The sequence below is a fragment of the Hesperophylax consimilis genome, chromosome 14 (assembly GCF_061612785.1).
Source record: "Hesperophylax consimilis isolate HC1 chromosome 14, BYU_Hcon_1.0, whole genome shotgun sequence".
In the NCBI taxonomy this organism is placed as follows: domain Eukaryota; kingdom Metazoa; phylum Arthropoda; class Insecta; order Trichoptera; family Limnephilidae; genus Hesperophylax; species Hesperophylax consimilis.
In genome coordinates, this window is record NC_142849.1 from 28,988,094 (window position 1) to 29,014,359 (window position 26,266).

General features: G+C 32.8%; 1 protein-coding gene across 1 annotated transcript; it reads left to right on the plus strand.

Annotated features, from left to right (window-relative positions):
* The first annotated feature begins 1,959 nt into the window (after positions 1-1,959).
* Dfd (homeotic protein deformed) lies at positions 1,960-26,266 on the plus strand. The gene is made up of 2 exons (XM_089639358.1): positions 1,960-2,473; positions 25,587-26,266. Exons 1-2 carry the CDS (start codon positions 1,960-1,962, stop codon positions 26,264-26,266), a joined length of 1,194 nt encoding a protein of 397 aa, XP_089495484.1.

Here is a 26,266-nt window from a genome sequence, read left to right on the forward strand (position 1 = left end):
ACCTTGGATGTTTCAAAAAAGCAACGTAGGCATTACTAATCACTTAAACGTGGTTCAAATAATATACGCAACAGCCTCCATAGAAGGTACCTAACTACCCTTCCCTACAAATACCTTCCAAGGCAGATGCTTCAGGTAGCAATTCCGTTCCAGGATATCCTGGCCAAACCTACCCCTAGGATGAATGTCCTGTTTTCATGTATTCAAAAACAATCCACCTAGAAAAAAACATTTCAAAATTATTTTTTTATCATGTATGTCTTTCTTAAGCACTTAGTGATATTAATATTTTTTTACGGAAATATGCGAATGTCGGATATAATATTTTCGCGAAGAAAAATAAATTTTATTCGTTCCACCATGGCAAAATTAAATACATAAACACGCCTCGCTCGAAAACCTAAAAGCTTCTAAGAAAATGTATTATGAAAAAAGCTTTGTTATCAAATAATAAAAGGTAGCAAAAACGCTATCTCCCTTTCAGAAGCACGTGAAAATCACTGGCGGAAAAGAGACAAATCTACTGGCAGTAAAAACTCTTTATTCGTTTTGTATAGGAAAGATTGTTGTTTCACTCTAGCATGCATGAAAAATCACACAAAGGAAAGAGATGGTATTTTTCACGCAGAGTATAAAAGCTCTCAAAGTTTGTTGAAGGCATTATAACATTTTGGGTAAATGTTTTTAAGGTCTAATTTTGCTTGTTGGCTTTATGTGTTATTCTTTTCGTTGCATTTTGATATTTTGTATCGGAAAAAATGGGTTTGTCTTGAAGCGAAACGATACAGGTATAAGTAGGTACCGGAGAGAAGGAGAGGGGATGTATCGTGGGAAGGAGGTGGGGTAGGAACTGAGAGAAGCAATGGCACTCGTCCTGTGACGGTTGGAGCGTGGTCACGTTCCTCGACAACTGTCAAATACCACAAATTGACAGATCAGACATCGATAAACCAAACAGACAATCCAATAAACAGTGATACAATAAAACAACTAAGTGAAAGACATTGATGTGTTCCGTCAAAAGTTCGACAAACTGTGTAATTATCTGCCTAGCAAAATAATAGAAAAAGAAGTTGAGTTTAAAGTGAAAAGACAATCGATTTTGTTGGTTTGAGTAACAACCCTGGGAAAACAGAGAAGAACTTTGAACGTTATTAAAAAAAGCGACAGTGTAAAAGTATTTAAGACATTTTATTTCAAAATATGTCAATAATTAAAAGATTTTAAAAAGGACAAGTTGATAACGTCAAGCAATCTGAACACTCGATTGTTTGAATTTGCGACATTTGAAAATGTATTCTTGCCTATAGGATCGGTATCATAGACAGGTCGTGCAGCAAAAAATCTGTCGTCCAAGGTACAAACGGTCGTCATTTCTGCTACGTCATTGTTATTGTATTATGGACTGCAGATGCACCGGAGACAAGCGGTTCTCCTTGAAATTCACTTGCCAATACACGAGATAATGCAGGCTGCAGTCAATAGCGACACAAAAAAGAATATGTTCAAAGAAACGTTCGATTGTTAGATGCATCTCTGCGTGTTTCTGCTACCCGGGGAATCAATTCATCTTGTTGCATCGAATCAATTGGTTTTAATGATACATAAATGACTACAAACACATTATGAATTGTTTAACGTCATAGATAAAAGTCCTTAGTTGATTATAAAGTGAATAATGACTATAATAAATAAGACAGTTTTGTGATTAATTTGAACAATATTTCAACCCTTATTGGACAAGTGTTTTTGTGCATCTAACTTCGTCACACATCGAAGAAAACTTCATCAAGCTTTTGCAATCATTTTTTTTTTAATATTATTATTATTTTTTTGATACAAAAAAGAATATTTAGTTTAGTTTCGGCCCTGTTTCTGGAGTGACAGTAACGTGGGCGCAAGCGCTTCCATGATGCTTGGGCGGCCGCCATTGGCCGCAGCGCTTCGGGGGGCGGGGCTATGAGCTCCTTCCTCATGCCGGGGGGCGGCGCGGGCTACCACCACCTGCAGCCGGAGCCCAAGTTCCCTCCCACAGAAGAATACCAACCTGACTATCTCCCAGGCCCAGACTTCTTCCAGAGTCACCACCAATACGGATACCACCATCACAATGCCTACTCTGCGCCGTTATACCACAACTACGCCTACTACCCTCAACAAATCCAGCACCCCCCTGTTGAAGAACATCTTCCACAAGTCCAGGGGGTGCAAGGTGGTCTTCCTGGACTTACTGAGCTCGGTCTTAGACTTGAGAAGCGGATTGAGGAAGCCGCTCCGGCAGCCCAGCAGTTGCAAGAGTTGAGACTACGGCTGGAGGACTCAGGGTCTATAGATGAAAGGTCGGAGCTCGATGAGGATAGACTGATGATGGATGGCAGTCCGGAATTGGACGAGGAGGAAGAAGATGAAGGATCAGATAACGGGGATAGAGTCATCTATCCCTGGATGAAGAAGATTCACGTTGCTGGTGTTGGTGAGTTAAGAGATGTTATTTGTTTATTTTTTCCTCCCCTTGGGAATTAAGTAAATATATCACAAATAAAAATGTACAAAAACTTACATAATTATATTAAATTAAATGTTGTATTAGATCGAACAACGACATCCAAAAACATACATAAGGTATAAGCGGACATAAATTGAAGTAACGTAGATTGAAAATATATGATAATATAGCCTTCTTGTATCTACCTTACGTGCCGTTTAAATAGATGTTATATTATTAGCTTCATGTAATTTAGGTAGGGTAAAAGCGAGTGTTTTAAATGCTCAGTCCTAGTATTGTTACATTTCAACAGGATTTTGGAACGGGTAGCTAGCTTTCTTAGGTAAATAAAATTCAATGAAGTTGAGTAAATTAGGGCTGTCTATACCACCATTTACAAACTTGTAAATAGATATGAAAACGGAAATTATTCTTCGATAATATGAAATAACACGATTTCACATCGTCAAATTAAACTTTGTAAGCTTTTTCGTATAATATTACCTATATGTCGCTATTCCAAATTCCTGTAATACCTACTCAAAAATCTGCTAATGAAAAAATAAGAAAATACACAAATTTAGGAAATGAAATAAAAGGAATTTGGCATTCTCAGACTATAAAAATATTACCATTCGTTATTTCGGCTACTAGCATTACCTATACCTAGTTCTCTCATTAAAAATTTAGGCGTATGAGATCTATCAAAAAATTTATATATAAAGGTGCAAAATTCGGTCATTTTGAATACATGTAGAATAACGACGGATTTTTTAAATATCTATGTTGAGGGATCAGTAGGATTTATAGGCCCTGTTAGGAGTTCTACCGAGCCGAACCCTCTGATATGAAAATATCTGAAGTCGGTGAATTATTTTCCCATTTGATCTCTGGTGAGTTGACGTATTGTTCTTGTATTGTTTTGTATTTATTTTGCTTATATAATGCACTTGCATAGTGTTGATTGACTAGATGATCATTTGTGGAAAAGTGAGTGGAAGGGTTTAGTTTTTCCTATGGGGAAGATTTAACCCGGACAATAAAATCGGAAGTTTAAAAAAGACTACTAATAACATTATTTTATTTAACATAGAGCCATTCAAAAATTTATTTTTTAATGAGCACCTGTGGGGCTTTTAGAGACAAAATACAGATAAAAATAACGGAGAATTTGAATACCTAGTACCTACATATACCTAATAATTACATTACAAACAATAAATCGACCAACTACATTTTGCACATCCAGAGTATTAACTCTGTTTTGTTTATAATGGTTTACATTTCACCTAATGAATCAATTGTGTTTGAAGTCATAAAATGTATTAATCTCGTTAATTTATCTTTACATAAGGCTTCGTTTACGTTTTTTCTTGAATACAATGGTTTTCCTAAACATTTTATTATCCGCTGTTCCGTATGGTTAAATGCCATCTACGCTGTTATAGAAACAAATTATTACTTCGATGGTCCCTATCATGTATCCTTGAACTACAAAACCGGCATTTTGAAGAAAATTATTATTTAACAAGTAGGTAGGTATAAATATATTCACTAACAATGATATAAATAGAAGTTGTACTAAACTAAGAAGAAAAACTCCATTTACGCCGTAATCTTGAATTGACCGCCGGGTTTTTTAAAGCAAATAATATTATTTCAACGCCGTGAATTAAGTATGTAGGTAGGTTATAATGTAGGTTTATTTTCATGTTATATTGGGATGGTCCGACGCTCTGTGAGGAACACGCATGCACACTGCAAGTTTAAACTGCAAAGCTTAGGTTTAGACTTGTTTGGAATTCTTCGTTTTTATGAAAGCTCTATGAAATAATACGTCATGATTATTACTTCCACGGCGTAATCCAGATACCTATGTTGTTTTTCGTTGGCTGCACGTACATATGCGCCTAATATTCATTGGTTAAAATCAATTACTTTTCCGAATCACGTAAATCACATGTCCCGAATCACGTGAACCTTCATTCCCAGGGACAGGCTCTTAACTGCTGAGAACTTTGAAAATGTCTTTTAAATCTTACACTGAAAGAAATGTTTAGGTACGATTTACCAAATTTTCAGTAATTATCTACTAAACAGTTTAGTTGCTGTGGTGACTGCCGAACTTTTAGCTACTGTTTGCTAAACAGCAGTTTATATATGACAGCTTAACGATTCAGATATTGTAGCTAAACTAATCGGTTGAGACAGCTTTCTGTGTTTAGTTGTGTTACCTAAACTGTATTTATGACAGCTTAACGATTAAGATATTCTAGCTAAACTAATCGGTTGAGACAGCTTTGTGTTTAGTTGTGATACCTAAACTGTATTTATGACAGCTTAACGATTAAGATGTTCTAGCTAAACTAATCGGTTGAGACAGCTTTGTGTTTAGTTGTGTTACCTAAACTGTATTTATGACAGCTTAACGATTCAGGTATTCTAGCTAAACTAATCGGCTGAGACAGCTTTGTGTTTAGTTGTGTTACCTAAACTAAAAATTATATACCTAAACCATTTTGTAGTGTTCGGTTAGAAAAACTGAACTGTTTAGATGTAGTAACCTTATTATTTAGTTAATATTACAAAATGGTTAGGTTGATTAACTAAACTTCGGTTGGAATAGCCCTACCGATATAGGTGTTTTAGCTCTCTACTGCTAGCTAGCTTTAGGTACTGTAGCTTAGCTTTTTGGTAAGATTATCTAAATTAAATAGGAAGTGCAGCTTTGCAGTTTAGCTGAAAACAATACAGGGTGTAAATGTAACCACCATCAACTCGAAGGATTATACCCATAATTCAGAATCATGGGTTAAATACTTTGAGTTGCAGGTAGTTTATTACAACCCTTTTGAGAGATGAAACCTAAATAAATAAATATTATGTTTTGTAAGACTAGAAAGTACTTATTAAAAACCTCATTCATATAAAAGTTATTTTCTTAAGAATCGTCTCTCAAAATATTGTTTCCAGCTACCAGCAAAGCCTCAAAAAAGAAAACACGTTTGATCATACACACATTTATATTATCATTTTTTATTATAATTTTTTTTTTAAATATAGTAAAAGATGTTTGTGTCCTGATTTGGCAAATTCTTTTCGGCGCTGCCTGTATGTGTCTAGTAATTTACCTTTAGCAGCAATTTTTTGGGTAGGCCCAAAACACACATATGGGGTGAAATATACAGCTGCGCTTTTTTTATTAAAGACTTTGGTGATTTGAAAAGCAAATTCATAAAATCTCTTGCTTGTAATGGATCTATCTGGATTACCCTGCAATTCCTTACTTATAATAGTACTGCACAGTCTGGCAGAATTGTCCAACAGACCCTTTGACTCAAACTGCATTAAAAGTGCTTGCCGTTCATTGATTGATAGGAGATGATTGCGTAAGTCCTGGAAAACAAAATTAAATTGCATATTGATTACATAACTAATAACCACTTCTATAATCATCATAATATCAGTCACAGGATGGCTATTCTACGCTGCCACTACTAAAATACATATATCGGAATGTATAAAACAATTAACCTAAGATACTTAGGTATCTGAAACTTACTAAAATTATTTAACTTACATTCGAAATTTGCTCTTCAAAAGCTTCTTGCGTTATTCTTTGTGATTTGTTTTTATTTTCCAACAAGGAAATGTCATTTACAAGGAAGTCATCGTGTTGATAATATATGGGCGTTGTTTGTTTGGAAGTTGAAGGTATATCTTCAATCTGAAACAAAAAGCGGGTATGTACACAAAGGGGAAAGAAAGGGTGAAGGGGGCAAGCTTTGTTTTTATCCCTTTGGAATTGCTTGACCCCCCCGGCAGTCGATTTATTCATTAATTACAGGAATTATTATTTTAAATACTATTATTTTTGTATCAAAATCGCGTCCGGTACAACTATTTCCAAATGGTTAGCCAAAAAAGGCCTAGGTAAACAATATGTCATCATTACTGCTTTTAAATACTTACACTTATGACAGGTTATATCCTGTCCAATAACATCCTTGAGCGCATTAATGTGTGCTGTAGGCAGTGCCCGGTGCCCTACAGTCGGAATCAATTCTTTAATATCATCTTGAGATATTATCAGGAGTGTTTTCGAGTCTATGGCTTGAGTCTGAAACAAAGAAAAAAAATGACCTGATAATACAAAAAATTTCAAAACAAGAAAATAAAAATTTATTTTTCAAAGGAATGAAAATTATTCATTAAAAAAATGTATATTTATACAACAGCAGATACCGAACACCCTGTATCATGAATCAAGCGGAGATAAAATAGTTTTAATAATGAAATTATTTCATTTATATGAAAATTTCAAATGTAAACATTAACAATGGGTGGTCACCCTGTATTTAAAAAAAAATATCCCTCCCAAAAAAAACAACAGAATTCAATGTTCAAAATGTTATGTCCGAATTAATAATTTGCAATACACATTTATTAAAACATAATATATACGATTTCAAAGCTAGTTTGGTTGGTTCTAGTTTCTGGCTAGGGTAAAATTGTAACTTAGAAAATACTACAGTTTCAAACAACATTCGTTCAATACAAAATAATACTGGCGGAAACAAACAAAGAAATAAAGGCGCCCTTGAGGTGATTTTGCACAAAAACGGCGCTATACAAGTGATCCAATTATTATTTTTTTTATATACCACTTTCTGTAACTTGTGTCATGACTCCTGACACAATCTTGGTTGTAGCGTCAATACGCACTCTTCAAACTAGGTACATAATAAATACAAATCTTCTAAATCTATTGCGTAGGTACTTGAGTCATGGAATAATGAAGGTGTCAGTTTCTAAATCAAATAGAATGGATATTATCATAATATATAATATCATAGTTCCATGATCTAAATTCTAAATCAATAAAAAAATGAAAAAAGAAAACTCACCTTTAAATGTTTCTATGTAAGCCTCCAGATTCCAAGAAATTAAATAATCCTCCACGGTTTTGTCTGCCATTATCACTAGGAACTAGGAACAGCGGTTAACATAAATTCAATTCAATTCAAAAATAAATTCGCGACGCGCGCAACGAACGTCAATTCACGTATGGTGCGAACTGTGGCGATCTGATAACTGCGTCGTAAATGAACACCTGCGCGATAAACAGATCTACCAAAGTTCGGGAGATTTTAACTAAAGTTTTGTTGCACTTTGCCTAAGTTTGTGCAAAGCAACTAATTGTTATGTAAAAATACCAAATTTAGATATTCCAACCTCAGTTTTGCTATATGAACAAAACATTTAACCAAACTAGATGTTTAGTTAAATTTAGCTAAATACTTTGGGAAGTAACACATAAACTTAAGTTAGTAAAGTGAAATAGGTTTAGTAAATTACTTTAGCTTGATTAACCAAACCGATTATTTTGTTTAGGTAAGTATGCTTTTAGTGTGCTATTATTAAAGTTTAGTTGTAATAGCTCAAGCACATTTTACTAAACAACGACGGTATCTGCACATAAAGTATTTTAGGTAAAGTAGCTGAACTTTAGGCGATGGTTACACAACTTCAATTAGCTTAACACTTTAGCTAACTCATTTTTTTCAGTGTAACAAAAAAATTGTTTGAGTGAAGACTGAACCTTCCTCCCCAGGGACTGGAGTCAACCGCGCTAACAACTGAGCCAAATCCCGATCGGGTACGACCGATATTTATTTATTATACCTATTTCAGAAATTACAATTTACAATTTCAGAAAAAATGCGGTTAACCGATTGTCACCAAAAGTTGATAAAATGCATTGTCATTGACAATGAGTCTATCTGCCGAGATGTATTTAAAAAGATCTTCTATAACAATGCCAAAAAACGCAATTTTGTAATAAAACCACCTCATTTTATTTCTTTCTCACCATGCGTGCATTTTCTTGTTAATAAACCGAGTAGAAGCAAGTCTAAATTTTCTTCATGCCTAGTTAACCTACTTATAACAAAATCTAGCGTGCAAAAAACAATAATTGAGTTCCATTAACGTTGATTACCTACCTATCTGAGTTGAGTAGGTACTAGGTAGTTTTGTAGATATTTATACCACCACTTGGTACCGAACTAGGTACAACGAATGGGTATAACTTGGTTAAATACCTTAGCTGGTTAAATATATTATGCATTTAACTTCATTAAAAAAATAATAGAAAATAAAACAAACCTTTATTATAATTTCAACATTACAGCGCGCAATTTAAATTCCGTGCTGGAAAATTCACCCGCCCGAATTATATTGCCATAGAGCTGGCCCGAAATGAATCCCATATAACGGTTCTATGATAACTCATCACAGTGACAATTCAACACATCTTTAAAAAGTGAAATAAAGTCATTAGAAACGATGAAAAAAAAAACTAAAACCTAACCTAATCTAACCTACTTAACCCAGTTAATAAAGTTTTGGTTTCATCACTTTCAATGACTTTACATAACTTTTTAAAGATGTGATGAATTATCATTTTGATGATTTATCCGGTCACCCCATATGACATGTGTGCGTTATGAATGTCACTGACTATGGGACTTTCTGTTCTAACAAAAACTTATTCGTGGCGCCAAAACGGTACAACGTACAAATCTTGAGTTTTTACTAGGTAACCGTGGGATAGCGATTATGAGATTTTTTGACACAAAATTTGTACAACATATTACCTATTTTACAAAAATCAACAGATTTTTTTCTGTAATTATCGTATTTTATGTAGTTATCAAAAAACCAATTAATGAAGATGTTAGTTTTTACATATAAAAATAAACAGTTTTTTTTTTATAGACAAATTGTAATTTTCTTATACAAAACTATTTTTTGTTACCTACGACATTATTTTCTTCAGCCACATACACATCAGTAAATTGATGTAGATAATGAGATTTCTTTAGATCTAGATAAATATAGGTAAGATTTTTTTCATGTATTTGAAAGAATTTTGTTCTCTGTCTTTTAATCTCCGATTAGACTCCCACTGAGGTAGGCAAGAGCCGCCACTGTACATTACACAAAATATAAATGTATTTTGGTAAATAACGTTAATATCTAAGTACCTGTCTAACTAGACTAGGTTGGTCGGAATGATAGGTACAAGTGAACTGCGAACTCAATTAGGAGAATTAAGAAACAGAGAAATAGATACGCGCTTATAACTAGATTAAAATAACTTTATCTATGGCAGCCACGACCATTAAAAATTTGTCGTGGGTATTTTTTTAATGGTGGTTTACATATTTCAACAAAACTTCTATTAGCATTGTTCCTACAATTTCACTGAATTCACGATGCAATAATTTAATCGAAAATAAAACGCTCGGTTGTTTAATCGATAATAATTTCATTACCCCAGTCTTATTTTAATTAAATATTGGTATTCTATAATTTTTCAGATTTAGAAAATTAAAAAATATTTGCAAGAGACCTTTTATTAATCTAATTTAATTTTTTAAGGAAGCAAATACAGGGTGTGACATTATTTACTAAGTGAAAAAATGAACTTTGTAATTTATTTAAAATTATGGAGAAGATACGTTGACGCCGTGTCACCAATCTGATTACTTGTTCTCCATTTGTCTCTTTCTCTCATTGTATTTTCTTATATAATAATATACATAATTATCTATAATTAATAAATTATACAATTATATATAATTCTTATATATTTTTTTCTTATATTTTTTTATATATTATATATATATATATATATATATATATATATATATATATATATATATATATGAACGTAATTATAATTAGTTAATATAATAGCCCTGATGAAACTTCAGATAATTCAGTCGGTTATTAATTCTATAAAAAGTGGTGTATTACAAAGTGTGTTTTATGATTTAATACAATTTTACTTTATTTAAATTCTTAAGGCGATGCCATACGTAGTAATGCAAAATCATGGGTTTTTGGTTTGAAAATGTGGTCGCATAGAAGTGTTTCAGGTGCTTTAATTAAATACTGCGAGTAGAATACATCTTGGCCTTTGAAATAATCGAGTATTTTTTAGACAAGTCTTTTTTTGAGCCCAGAAAAAAATAATGTATAAGACCTATGAAAACTGCTTTAAAGTCAAAATCTCCTACTTACGAACTCATTTTCGGTTATGATTTTATTGTATAATGTGAAAAACTAAGTTATTTATAAAATTATCGAAAAACATTTAAATATTTGTGCCTGAACATTCACAAAATAAAATAAAAGGCACTTTTTGGCCATGTTTTTTTTCTTGCATAAATCAAAACAGGTGGATGGTGTTAAGGGGGAATTTAAGCCTTATCGCCATCTACGTAAGGTGTGTTATTGATAGCGGCTCGATTCAAAATATTACACGACGTAGTGCATCGCCTTAACATATATAACTCAATTTTCCACAAGTTATGCAAAACCATACATTCAAGTCGACGTTTTTGTTTTTGATTGCACCAATAACACAATATGTAGGTACTTATAGGTATATCTACATTTATACAACCATCTACTTGTTTGATCAAATCATCTTTTTGTAACAGATTACCTTGTATTTTTAAAAATATATCTAATTCAATGCCACGTTGGTAGGTATCAAAAATATATTTTTCTAATTCCCTTAAGGCGGGGGTACCTACCTAGGGGTAGGCACCTATCCAAAGTTTAAAAAAATAACTTTATCCTTTATAGTAAGATAGGTAGGTGCCTAACCACCCACCATTTTATTATTTACCTAGGTTAAGTATGAAACCTACCCCTACATTCGTGTTTAACTAAAAGTTTATTAGGAAAGCTTTCGATATATTTATTGGTTCAGGGCCTGCAATCCCGTTTTTAACCTGAAACCTCTTTAACAAAAGCGGTAGTGAGCTGGCGGTCATGCTAGTTATTCTTATACCGTGAGGAAAGTTTTTTTACAAAATGTTACTATTAATAATTTTAATTAAAATGCCTCAATGTTTAAGAGTGCCTTTGTGCTTCTCGAGAGCTTCTGGACATAAGTTTCCATGTGATGAACAGAAAAAAAGTGGATTGTGTGCATTATGGGAATAATAAGAGATAAATAGATACTTTTAACCTATAAAAAATCTCGTATTCGCAATAAATATTTTGTTCCATCAGACTATGTGATGTCTCTGGAATCTATTCTAATCATAAGTACAGTCTAATAATAACAATAATTAGACTGTACTTATCTAACAATATTGTAATAACAATAAATAAGCACCAGTATCTACACCACTTGAGTTAACTTCAGTTCAGAAAATTGGTATTTCTACCGTACGCCGCCAAATTAAATTAATGAAATAAAAAAATCAAAACATGATCATTTATTTTTCTTCTTGTTTTGTTAAAAGTACATGTGTATACACGGAGAAAAAGTAGTGTTGTTAATTTTTTTAATGAATTAAAAATCTTTCAAAATTTCAGTTAATCCGGTAAAAAACGAGATTTTTTAGTAAATTCCCAACATATCGGAACACGTGTTCATGCCCCTGCATTTACTTGATAATATTCAATGACGAAATGCGGAAATATTAGGATATTTATTGAACGCGTGTTCCGACATCTCGTGAAAATACTTTCGTGTTTTACTAAAAGCTTATTCTTACTAGGATACCTACCAATTCATTCGTTAAAGGCCCTCAATCCCATTTTAACCGCATTATTAGAGACACCCATTCAAAGCTTTAATTTTTAAGAAATTTAGCATTAATTATTGAAAAAATAGCTTTTATAGCTATAATTTTGGGTTTTCATAGCGTTTATAGCTAAATAGGATAACGTCAAGGAATGGGAGTCGGCAAGAGGGGAAAAACAATTAAATTAGCAAAATCACTTGAAACAAGTTTATTGTATTATTGATTGAATCTCAACATGGCACATGTTTCTACAGTAGAGTGGGTCATGTTCGTTCTACGATCTGTCTATACAAGATTATAGCGACTAAAAAATCTTTTTTTATTTTAGCTAAAAACACCATTTATCGCTTTAATTCGCGAAAATATCTTCGAAGATTCTCAATAAATTAGTAATATTTTATATCAGTATTTTTCACCGTGTGAGACGCGTGATTTACATCGATTATAACAAAACTGGTGTCACCAGTATGCAGAAGATTTCAACTCTTATATCCCAGGTAGGACAATTAAGTTGATATCTGTCAGGCAAGGCAAGCCAATGAAAAAATAGTAGGTACCTACCTACCTCGGAATTCGAAAATGTGTGTTTAATTCACCAATTCATTCAATTTGGGAAGCAGGTACAGTCGCCCCGGGAAACATTTATTGGATAACCAAAACCTCTGCCATTGGTCACACCAAGTGGTTCGCTACGTTTGGTGACTTAGCAGGGTTGCCCACTGACCGAGTTCATATTATGGTGATGTTTGTCCCGGTCTAAGTGGGGAATGTTTCTCCTACCAATTGGCAGGCCTCCGTTTGTCACTCCTGGATACACTGACCCCCACTTTCCACCCACCCCTCAAGCCTTTTTCCTTCCCTGCACTTTGCTTCCCTAAAAAAACCCCTTCACACAGTATCCCCAAAGAGGACATAGGCTCTGAGAGGAATTATTTTCCACAGAGGCTCCTGTGTGGAGCGAATTTTAAAACAGTGCCTACTTACTCAAAGAAAAATTCAACCACACAGATTTATTTCTTCAGAAATCGAATTATTAAATAAAATGAGGCTGTGCATGTTTTCAGTCTAAATTAAAAAAAATTCCAAAGGTATTTAGGTAGGCACCTTACATTCATACTTAGTTATATGTAATTTCATAATAAAGTTGGTAGGTACCTAATTATTACGAAACTACAAACGCAGTGAGCTCGGAGCTCGCTTTTCAGACGTGTCAGGCGTCAATTAGTGGAAACTAAGTAGGAATGCAGCAAATATTATTATTTTAATAACCGCCTATTAATATCTAACGTCACAGGAGACTCCGCGCCGGTCGACGGGCCACCATTTTGTTTTGCGATCACGTGGTCCGGTTTGGCGCCAGTAATTTTCTTTGTTTAGCGATGGCTGATAAATGGCAAATTGTCGCAAATATAACTTGAATGAAAGCTTATAAAGACTGATAATGTATGTTTTATTTCATGAATTATGAATAGGTTCCACTTATTCTTAAGAGTATATGAATACCTACAACAAGATTGCTATCATTCCATTAACCTAATTCTTTTAAACCTTTTTTATAAAGTACCTACCAGTATTTGAGTATGTACGTAGGTACTCATCTAGGGAAGAAAACCGTGAAGTCTCAAATTCTGTTTATAATTTTTTGAACCTTTTAGAATTCGATTTGGCTCCATACAGATATAAAACTTACCGATATAAATTATTGTTAATTTATTAAGAGGAATGGCTACGCGGCCCTTTTCATACATAACTTTTAGGCTAAAATATCCATAACTATAAAATTATTTTTTTAATACACATGTGTAGTTAATATATAGTACCTACGGATATGTGCTACTTTATTTATTTATGTTTTAAATTATTAAACATAGGCCATCGAGAAGTTAATTTTTTATGATTTTAGTGGCAACTTTGTCAATTATTTGTGAGTTGATAATAATTATTTTAAGAAAAATATATATGATTTAAAAAGCATTTAAATTTTAAACAACCGTTTTACTTTCGATCATAAATCTGACGTAGGTATAAAAATTTTAAAAATTACCCTAAAAACATCCTTCTTACAATGCGATATATTCATTTATTTCTTCATTATATTTTAACTTTAGATAAGGGAAGATCATTTATTTTAATATTTACAATTAACACACAAAAAATGCTAAATTTGATTCTAAAATCATGCAAAATTGAATTTTTATGGCCTGTATATGAAAAAACAAATAAATAAAATAACACATACATATATAAAATAAATATGTTATTTTAATACTAATTTGAATACCTTTTGAATTAAAAACGAATCATTCTGTTTGGAGAATATATGACGAAAATGCGAGTGGTAGCAGAAGTCGGGGACGCCCGAGGAAGACATGGCACGATCAAGTGAATCTTGTGCCGAATCGTATCAAGAGTTAGAATAATAGAAGAGTGTTTATGAGACGATGTATGGCTGTGAATGAGGCAAAAAGTGTGTGCCAAGACCGAGTTGTTTGGCGGTCAGTCCTCTCTGCCTACCTCTCCGGGAAACGGCGTGATGTTTAGTTAGTTAGTTAGATGGATATGGATAGTTAGATGGTTTGGTATTCTTTTAATAATCTCTTCAAATTACTCGTAATCTCGTTAAAAACGGGATTGCAGGCCTTTAACGAATGAATTGATAGGTTTTCTAAGAAACTTTCAGTAAAACACGTATGTGATTATTGCGATGTCGGAACACGTGTTCATAAAATTTTTAATATTTTCGCATTTCGTCATTGTATATCACCAGGACAAACGCAGGTGCATGAACACGTGTTCCGATACATTATAAAAGTATCCACTAAAAGTTTATTAGCAAACAGCCTGCAATCCAGTTTTTAATAGGATTTTTAACAAACCAGCAATAGGTACTCATTTTTCTACGTATTGTAATGTTATCAATCTCCAAAACAAACAATAAAAAACAGTACAGGAAAATATTCAAAATATTTAAGTAAGTTTAGCCGAAAATGCATTTTTTGGTATCTTAAAAGTATATCAATTATCTTAGACAGCCATTTATGAAAGTCATTTTGATATCCGTAGAATAGGGGGCTGCTCTTCAGTGAACTATAGTGGTAAGAATGAGTACCTAATTCAACTTTCTGCATGTTGTTGTAACTGAAAATATGTAGATATGTAGGTACCTATCTACATATTTATTCCAAAATGCATATGCAGCACCTTTTTGCTTACGTGATATCTGTCAAAGCAATTTACAGAAAATATCTTAATACGTGCATTTCTATCTGATGACAATATTTCCTGTTGACAGATATAGGTAATTAGTAAATTCTAATTATGCGTGTATAATCCCCCCACACTATTCACAGATCGTGATCTGTAATCATAATTCTTTGTTTAACCCATCGATAGATCTAAGTAAGTACATATGCACAAAAAACTTGGTAGGTACTTACCTGTGTATTATAATATTGCTAATTATTCACAGTCTTAAAGCACTTTCAGGTGATTTTTTTACAAAAATGACACAGTCCAAAAATTATCCAATTAGAAGTTTTATTCGAATAAATTTTCTTTTAATAACTTTGATGATTACACCAATCAATTTAATATGTATTTTATTTATTTATTTAAACGCCATAAAATGGCTTTTACAATTATAATGATACATCGGATTGTAAGCATACAGTGGTTGGTACATGGGAGAATATTGGTAATAAATTACAGAACAAGTAATGTGTACACAAAAATATCATTGCAAGTGATTCAGTTGTTAATGGAGGTGCAGTGCGACAATATGTAATTAAAAGAAATATCTACTAGTGTAATAATAGTTATGAATACTAGTTTTGTATAAGATCTGACATAACTCGAGGTATGAGGTGTTCATGATAATAAATAGTAATCAATGTAAAATAAATTCTGTAGGTGATGCACTACGTTGTGCAATATTTTAAATTGAGCCGCTATCAATAACAACCCTTACGTAGATGGTGATAAGTTTTCAATTCCTGCTTAACACCATCCGCCTGTTTTGATTTATGCAAGAAAAAAACATGGCCAAAAAGTGCCTTTTATTTTATTTGGGGATGTTCAAGCATAAATATTTAATTTTTTTCGAATATTTTATAAATAACTTAATTTGCTACATTATACAATAAAATCATAACCGAAAATGGGTTCGTAAGTAGGAGATTTTGAACTTTAATGCAGTTTTCATAGGCCTTATACATTATTTTTTTTCTGGGCTTATAAAAAGATTTATCTAAAAAATACTCGATTCTTTCAAAGGCCAAGATGTATTCTACTTGCAGTATTTAATTAAAGCATCTGAAACATTTCTAGGCGACCAAATTTTCAAACCAAAAACACATGATTTTGCATTACTACGTATGGCATCGCAAAGGTATAGAATGTTATAATAACAGAGAATATTTTGAACAGAAAATTAATATGTATTAAAAAAGTGACTTGTTAACAAGTATAATCTAGCAAAATATTATAATAGAGTAATTAGTAGTGAGTTTATCGTTACCTTCAAAATTAATTCTACTTCGAATAGCTGGGCAGGTATCGCAATTTGGCTTTAATATGTCTTTGAAGATGAAAATTATATCTACTAATAAATCGAAACGAAACATGAAACAGAACAAGACACAGAAATATAATAAAGTGACGGTTTCAACTGGGACAACGCCTTAGTTTCGATTCGTTTAGATGTATTAGTATTATCTCATTCTTAAATGGTAGATACTTGTGTTAGTAAGTCAATTTTTAGGTTAAAATGGCGCTATAGCCACTGGAGTGATTGGTGTCGTATACATACATTTACCATATTATTTAATTAATATCATTCCTCAAAATATTAATATGATAACATATAAAACTGCTTACTGCGGCTTAAAGCTAATGAATTATGACATATTTTGGGTTCTATAAATATGTCATAATTATGACAAGTGATTGCACAAAACGTTTTCGCAAAATGGTAAAAAATGACAAAAAATCACTCAAGTGGCTAATGAATAAGCAAGAATTATTATTATGAGCTAATATGTATATTTATTTTTTTTTTATATTATAGAAACAAATGGTAGATAAAACCAGTAAACAAATAATATAAAGATATTTTTTTATTTTTTATTTAATATTTGAAAAATATTTTTTTTTACATAGATAAGTATACAGGATATAAACAAGATATAAAACAATAGAAATTAAAGTAGCCTTTCCTCACCGTAAAGAGACAATGCTCTTGTGTTTGGTGCGGGAATTCTAGTTCAATTATATATAGGTATGTTAGTACCTATTAAGGTAAATAAATTATTAAGAAACAACACAAGATTTAAACAATATTACTTTTAGATGTAAGTAGTGAATAAGTAGCATATAATATAATATATAGATAGATATAAAATATTACATGGTATATGATATTATGTTTCTTTTTAATGTCTTATTTGTGGTATGTATATTTAGTAATTACCGGGTTATATGCGTGCGTATATGCGTTAAGTATGTAGGTATGTATTTTTTTTTATTGAATATACAAACACATTACAATAATTAACAAATGTAGATATTTTGAGGCTGATTGCGAAAAAATTAGAAATTTAAAAAAAAAATGTATGTGTGATTATGTTTGTAGGTGTGAGAAGTGGTGATCTGTGAAGGAATAAATATGCTTTTAAATGTGGACAGTGAATCCGAAAAAACGTGAATGTTAGAGATTAGGCAAATATTATAGAAGGTATGAAGAGTAAGGTTAATTGACGAATCAGAAGCTGCATTTTTTTAGTAAGCGTAGATATGTGTACGTCTCAAAGAGTACATATTAAAATTAATTGGAGATACCTGGAAATTCGATACGGTCGATTTTATTGTTTGAAATTCTACTAAAAGATTCTACGAAAAGCTACTGCTCGCCTTTGTTGCAAAGTTTGAAACGTACATTCAAAGTTACTGTCGAATTTGAAGGTAAAATAATTGATAAATTTGTTTTGAATACGATCTATTCGAAGAATATGCAACATTTATTGTGGGTTCCAAATTGACGAAGCATAGGTCACATAGATCATAGAATTAACAAGAACACTAGAAATGCCTTCCATACAAATTTGAGTGGAAATAGACTTAGTACATTTTGGTTCTAGACCATTTATCATGCGGTCTGTCTCTCTTACACTTGCCTGTAAGTATATATCGCCGTCCCTTTTTTAATTTCGTAATCATGGTGAAAAACAATTTAATATTGAAATATATTTCCCAAATTGGGCTTATGTTTGGATCACAAACCACGCCCACAAGGCACTTCTTGTGTTATTATTTATTCTATGTATTTGATAGTATAGGTGAGTAGATTACCTAGACACCCCTTAAATTCTCATTCCTTCATCACGTTAGCTCATTAAAAACATATTTTTCCCATCAAAAGGCATATTTCGCAAAAGCAAAATTATAGTATAATTAGGGGCCTTCGTTTGCAAGACTGAAGGTCTATTCATTTGACCAAAGGCGTTTCATCTCACACGTTTCCTTTCACAATACAGACAACACGACACCTAACCGAATTACCTATGAGTAGGTACCTACACACGTCCGTGCCTTGATCCAAATAAACGGACTCCATTACACTCGCACTAAATTGCAGGATGAACTCACTTTACCATGTAAACATTCTTTCATGAAGCTAGAAGGGTACTAACTATATTGTAGTTAATAATATGTACCTACCCACAAGACTATTTGTGGGACGTTGTACCCAGGTACATTACACTACCTAGTGATTTTCGTGGGTAGGTATATAAACAAGTAGATGTGACTTTGACTTCGACTTACCAATTTGAGAAGTCATTTTGTCCATCACTTCCACTAGTTGCAGGTCAAAATGACATCTTCCTCTTCTATCGTAATATAGGCACAAGGTTTTAGATTATTCATAATAACTATATATAATATAAAGTTGTAATTAATATACTATACATAGATATATAATGAATGCTAAGTTATAAGTTAGTATTCATTTAAAAGGGTAATTTTGTATTTATATTTCACCTATCTACGTATAAGTTAACTTTTTTAAAGTAAGTAGTTATTTTACTTGATCGTGCCATTCATTACTCTATACCACATTGATACTATTAAAAAAACATGCCCGAGGAAGACATGGCAGGATCAGATGACTCAGATATTTTAGTCGGGCCATGTCAAGTGTCAGAATAATAGAAGAGTATGTATGAGACGATGCATGAATGTGAATGAGACAAGGAGTGAGTGCCAAGATCGAGTTGAGTTTGTCGGTCTGTTTTCACTGCCTACCCCTGCGATGGTTAATTAGTTAGTTACAATATACAGACTTTAATTCGACCGCGTTTCTCATTCCACTCTAGAGATAATGCGATATTAAAATCATTAAAATCACTATCTTAACACTTCTGGCACTAATAAGAACAAACTTTGAAAATCGTTCAAGTAGTTTTTCAGTTTATAAAGTACACACACACGGACGTTGCCTTTTATTTATATAGATTAACAACGGTAATTTTTAATACCTTTGAACTGTGATTACGTATTAGGTATATGGGGATTACAGATATACATTCTACCTAATAATTTTGAGACAATACGCTGATGAAATATTTATATGTAAATATTATATTCATGGGTTCATTTAAGATGTTTATAATAGCACAGACCAATATGTAGGCATGTACACATGACACAGACAAATATGTAGGCATGTACACATGACACAGACAAATATGTAGGCATGTACACATGTACACATGACACAGACAAATATGTAGGCATGTACACATGTACACATGACACAGACAAATATGTAGGCAGGTAAACATGTACACATGACACAGACAAATATGTAGGCAGGTACACATGACACAGACAAATATGTAGGCATGTACACATGTACACATGTAGGCATGTACACAAAATTAAGAAAATAGTGAAATAGGTTTTCATTTTAGCTTTCCTATCTAAGAATAAGTTAAAATTGATTAACCTGAATTTGATAACGTCCGTGACCTTGAGAAAAAAATGACACGCTGAATGGTCGTAGATAATTTATTTCAAAGCCATCAGAGAAGCTGCATCCATAAAATAAAAAATATTTTCTGAAGCATTATTTAGCGCAAGCGATTCTCAACTACTTATTCACACAGTTCCTTTGTAGATAAGGGTTAAATTCGATAAACAAAATGTTATCGATTTTTGTATGGAGGATACCAGTGCCCCACCCACAGTCGACAGGTTAAAACTAGCTTAGAAAATGTTTCTATAGATGCGCTCAGTAAAAAAATAAACCGGTAAAAACAATTTTTTTTACTATTAGAATCATTGTACCGGACAGCAGATGGATGTACCTAAATAATTATTAAGTAATCAAGAAAATGAATATTTATCTGATATCACACATTTGAAGTGAAACGCACTTTGGAGCGCACTTGAAGTGAAACAACACAAAACTGCGCTATATAAATGCTATGATATTATTATTATTACGATGCCGAATCGTTTGAGGCTTATCTCGCACGATGAGTCATTTTGCTAAGAATTTAAATCGCACCGTACACGTGTCATATCGCCATTTCAAGGATGAATTACTCGCACGATAAAACTGTGGGACCTTAGTAATAAATTCTTGCCGCTATGACGAATTATAATATTTCTGTTTAGATATACCTAAGAATAATTGCTCCATATTAACACGTGTAGAAATTGTTGAATTCGAACCCAATAAATACGCAAACAACTAGCCCAAGCAGTCAGTTGTCCGACGACATTCGCGAAGTTGTGTTTCATTGCAAATCCTTACCCAAGGTGCCCCCGAGAGGAAACCGGCATTTTACAGTAGATGTCACTGGCGTAGGTATCTAGTACAATCATAATGATAATATTTGGATTATTTGTATACCTAACGCCTTTTTTGTGCAAAATTATATTTTCAAAGGTTATATTAAAAATTATAAAAAAATAATGTTATATGCTTTGTCTAAGGATTGAACCTTCCTATCCAGAAACTGGAGTCGACAACATTACCAATCTAGCCAAATCCCGATTGGATAAGACCAACATTTATTGATATGATGTCATCCGATTTGAGATAAATGTCCGGGTGTGTGTGCGTGATTGCTACTAAAAGTTGGTAGAATTAATTGTTATTGACAACGAGTCTATCTGTCGAGTTTCAGCTCGATCGGATGTAGGAAAGTAGGTTAATTTCCTTGAAGATTTGCATTCGTTCAATACCGAAAACAAAAGTGAAATTTTAAAATATGCATTTAACAAATGTATCTCTCTCAACACTTTGCAAAACACCAATATGATTTTGACCAAACTCTTTACAAATATTTTAAAGTTTTTAAATATGTTTTCGGTCAGTACCTAGGTAGGTATCTACTGAAATTAGAAAATATCAAGTATATTTTCGCATATTTCTTTTATGAATTCCACTTTTTGTGCTTACTGTCAATTTTAAGGCCTGTTTTGAATATAACCAACAATTCTAAATTTTAGCATCGTTTCTAAAACCTGTTAGAATTTCAGAAACTATCCTTTATCCCATGTACCATAGGTTAAAAAAATATTAAATATATAATAATTAAGCGTATATTAAAAAAAAATATCATCAATTCAGAAATTTAGTGTCATCTATTGGGATTGCTAGTATATACCTATTAGGAAATTTAGCATCACTTCTGAATTAAATCTTTTCTGAATTACAGCTTCTGTTTACAATTATATTTTTTTCTGAATTTTAACATCTATCAAAAAATAATTTTATCTAATAATGAGAGTTGTCCAAGGTACGGTAGTTAGGAATAAAATATCTATGGGTAGGCCTGTATGGTTTTTAACGAAAAAGTTAAAAATCATTAATGGCAAGTCAATGTTGCCTACATAATAACGTTTTCGCGACGGGTGCGAATTATTGACTAAAATAATAGAAAATAAATACAAACATTGTTTTTCGACTACACGGATTGCTAATTTATCAAGAATCTAAGAAATTATTGGTAATCCGGTTAAAAACGGTTTTACAGGCCTTAACGAATGAATTAACAGATTTCCTGATAAATTTTTAGTAAGTTACGAATATATTATCACGATTTCAAAACAGGTGTTATTGAAAATTCGAATATGTTTGCATTTCGTCATGATAAATACTTTTTTTTTTATTTATATTTGAAAAAAATATTTTTTTTACATAGATAAATACAGGATATTAACAAGATATAAAACAATAGTAATTATAGCCTTTCCTCACCATAAAGAGACAATGCTCTTGTGTTTGGTGAGGGAATTCTAGTTCAATTATGTACATGTTAGTATTAAGGTAAATAAATTATTAAGAAACAAGACAAGATTTAAACAATATTACTTTTAGATGTAAGTAGTGAACGTATTTTGGACTTATAATAGTTTAAGGTAATTTTTTAATTTAAGGTGAAATTCCTGAATGTTTTCGATATTTTTTAAATTTAATGGAAGGTTATTAAAATAAATTATGCCTAGATAAAGATAGGTATTTTGAATGAGCTTAGTGTTAAATTTTGGGATTTTAATAGTTTTCTGGTATCTTGCTGATGTATTGAATTGCAAGTTATGAGTATTTGACTGTATTTCTCTGTAAATTTGAAGTATTGAATATTTTTGATACATTTTGTCTACTTGAGGTACTTTGAAAATTGTAAAAAGAATTTCGGTAGAAAATTTTGACGGTTTTTTCAAAATTACTTTGATTACCAATCTTTGAACTACTTTAAGTGGGTTCAAAATTTTATTATATGTTCCTCCCCAACCAATAATACCATATTGTAATATAGATTGAACAATCGCATAGTACACTCTTTTTAGGTTTTCTAGTCTAAGAATATTTCTAAGTCTTATAAATATATAAATACATTTCCTAATCCTTTTGACGAGTTCACAAATATGTGTTTTCCATTTAAAATATTGATCCATATATACACCAAGATATTTCATTTTGGATGTTGGACTAAGGATAGGACAAGTTTGATTGCAGTTAGTTCTGCCACATGTGCGTTGGTGTATTATAATGTTCAACTCTGGTTCTGATTTAAATTTATTGATTGAAAATGGGATAAATTTTGTTTTTTCTGTGTTTAAGGGGAGAAGATTTTTATCGAACCAAATTTTTAGTAGGTATATTAATATCAGCATTTGCCAAGTTATTAACAGTTTTCCAATCCGTACCTTCGATTATTATGACAGTGTCATCAGCATACGATATTATTTTCCCGTTTAGTTTTTGTATGAATATGTCATTAACATACCTAGATGATAAACAGTAACGGACCCATAATATCATGCATTAGTTGAGACCTCTGTTACCTACATACCTGCACCCTGTTTGTTGTAAATTTGCTAGAAAATAGCGCTTTATCAAGTTAAAACCGAAACTTACAATAGGTAGGTACCTATAGGAATAAGTAATAATTTATCTAAGCAATCGATACATAACGAAATGTAATTTAATTTAATTATTCCTTGATTGGTAGTACCTACCTACCTTCTTGTATTTCTCGTCTGTGAATCAAATAGATATCAGTTTGGTAATTTCTAGTTGCCATTTAAAACGAACTCAAATTGATAATATGGTTTGCAATCTATTGAAATGTGATTGAAAACTTACAAAATAAATATTCACGGTCACCAAGCAACAAGCAAAACAAATTTAAAATTCTTTTCAAGCCAGTTTGTTGTGCTACCAATATTGATGTAGGTATTTCAAAAACAGAATATATTTCAAATTTCACGAATCGTGACGGAGCATTCTAAATACGATTTTCAAAATATCTCGATATCAAATATCGTTCCCCTGGTGCCGATCGATCAAACCTCTATGGACGCATTTCTTACTGCTGTACAATTTATTATATTCTAATGTGAATTGCTCCCACAAAATGCAAAATAAATGTGTAGGAATCTATAAAAAAATCTGTGTGCTTTTAGTAAAAGCCGAAGACATTAGTAAAATGTCAAAACACCGAGGGAACAAAACTTCCTTGCGGTTTGGGACAACAAACATTGCATATAATTGATTGTGGTAATTTGTTTCAAAACCCTTCGACAGTGCGAAGGGATTTCACAGACCCGTGAAATACTTTTCGGTCCTTTGATTTCAAGGGTTCCTCTTTGTGTCCTTAATGTCTGCTCATTATCCTAAGTAGGACTCTCCAAAATTTGTAAATAATTCCAAATCAATTCGTCTTTTGGCCCTTCGGGGTGGTTTGGAAACTTACCGATTTATCTTGCTAAAGGAAATAGATAAAAGACGCTCGTTTATTTTATTAACAGTTTTGAATTGAAGAGGTAATAAATTAATCTTTTGTCGTTTGCATTGTTGGAGATATTGACTAATACCCTCACACTTGAACTTGTGAAAAAAATGGTTCTTTGAACCGCGTGATCGATGACGCGCGGCATCCAAATGTAATGGCAACGAGCCGCTATCTTGGAAATTGTATTCATTTCATATTACTCCTAGCTGTAGGTACTTACCTAACATTTACAATCACGTGTACATATATATTTACTTTGTCGGTTACTTTCAGCTATAGCAACTAATTCTTTACAATTATTTAATAATGTTCACGCAATACGGAAGACGAACATTTTTTTATATCTTTGACTTTGAATTTATTGATTACGTAGTTTTATTCAAAAGAATATGTTACTTTTGTCCAAAACCGTTAAAAAATAGAAGGTTATTTTAAGAACGACAAACATTTTTTAAAATCTTTTCAATTAGATACTTATAAATTCTAACAATATTATTATAGTAATTTTGTGATTTTTTTGACTAGGAAATATTATGTAAAATTATAATGGAATGCACGTTGATCCCTTTTCTCCTGAACCAATCACAGTTACCGCAGCATTCCCTCACCGGCCTCGGACAGCCCAATATTTCAAACGACCCTCGGAATTTTTGAAAATACGTTTTACACTTCTGTACCTACTTGTGCAGGGGTCAAACTGTATTGGATAGTCTGTGAGGAAAAAGGTTCCAACCCAAACAATGTACTCGGATTGTATCTAAATCCAAGCCCACATTCCTTCTGTGCCTCCCTAGGTAGATATAGAAAATCAAAACCACTTTTGTCTAGATTTGATTTTTTTTAAAATTGATATTTAAGTAAGGGTGTTTCCATGTTACCTAAATACTAAACCTCTGATGATTTCTGTATGTTCGCTTTTGTACAAACATATTTTGGATTCTACCTCCTCCCTTTTTGACTTTTCCCTTTTCTGAATGAGCCTTCTGGTGTCCATCTTTTAATACGGAGCCCCCTCAAATGTCTCTATTCTTGCCATTTCAAGATCGGCAGCTCATCCATCTGTGGGCAACGTTTATTTCTGTTTTCTAATACAGTATCCTGCTTATCTGAGAATTCCTTTATAAAGAAGATTTTTGAATTACTTAGGTGGATAATTTAACTAACTTTTTTATTTCTTTGCAGCGAATGGCTCTTTTCAACCAGGGATGGAACCAAAAAGACAGCGAACAGCATATACCAGACACCAGATACTAGAACTGGAAAAGGAGTTCCACTATAATAGGTACCTCACCAGAAGACGGAGAATAGAGATAGCCCACACGCTGGTCCTCTCCGAAAGGCAGATCAAAATATGGTTCCAAAATAGAAGAATGAAATGGAAGAAAGACAACAAACTCCCCAACACGAAGAACGTGAGACGGAAAACCAACCCCGCCGGCGTCACCACCACTAAAGGAGGATCCACACCAAAGAGTAGAAGTAAGAACAATAGTCAAGACAAGAAGAAGAATGTTAACCACGGAAGACCTGATAGTATAGAAAACGTAACAGATAACATAATGACGGACATGCACAGCCAGAGCCTGCACCAGCCACAACACAACCCGAGCGTCAGTCCTTCCTCCACCCACGGAAGCTGCATGTCCGCCAACCCTCATCAGATGGCTCACCACGGCATGGGCATGCATCCCAAGATGGAGCATCCCATGGCAGGACACATGGGACTATCAGGATACCCCAACCACACAGGAACTCACCCAGAAGGCCACATGTCCCCGATGAACCAAGCCGGCTGCGGCCTGGGGATGGGCCAAGCAAACCAACCGGTTATCAAATCGGATTACGGACTGACGGCGCTATAG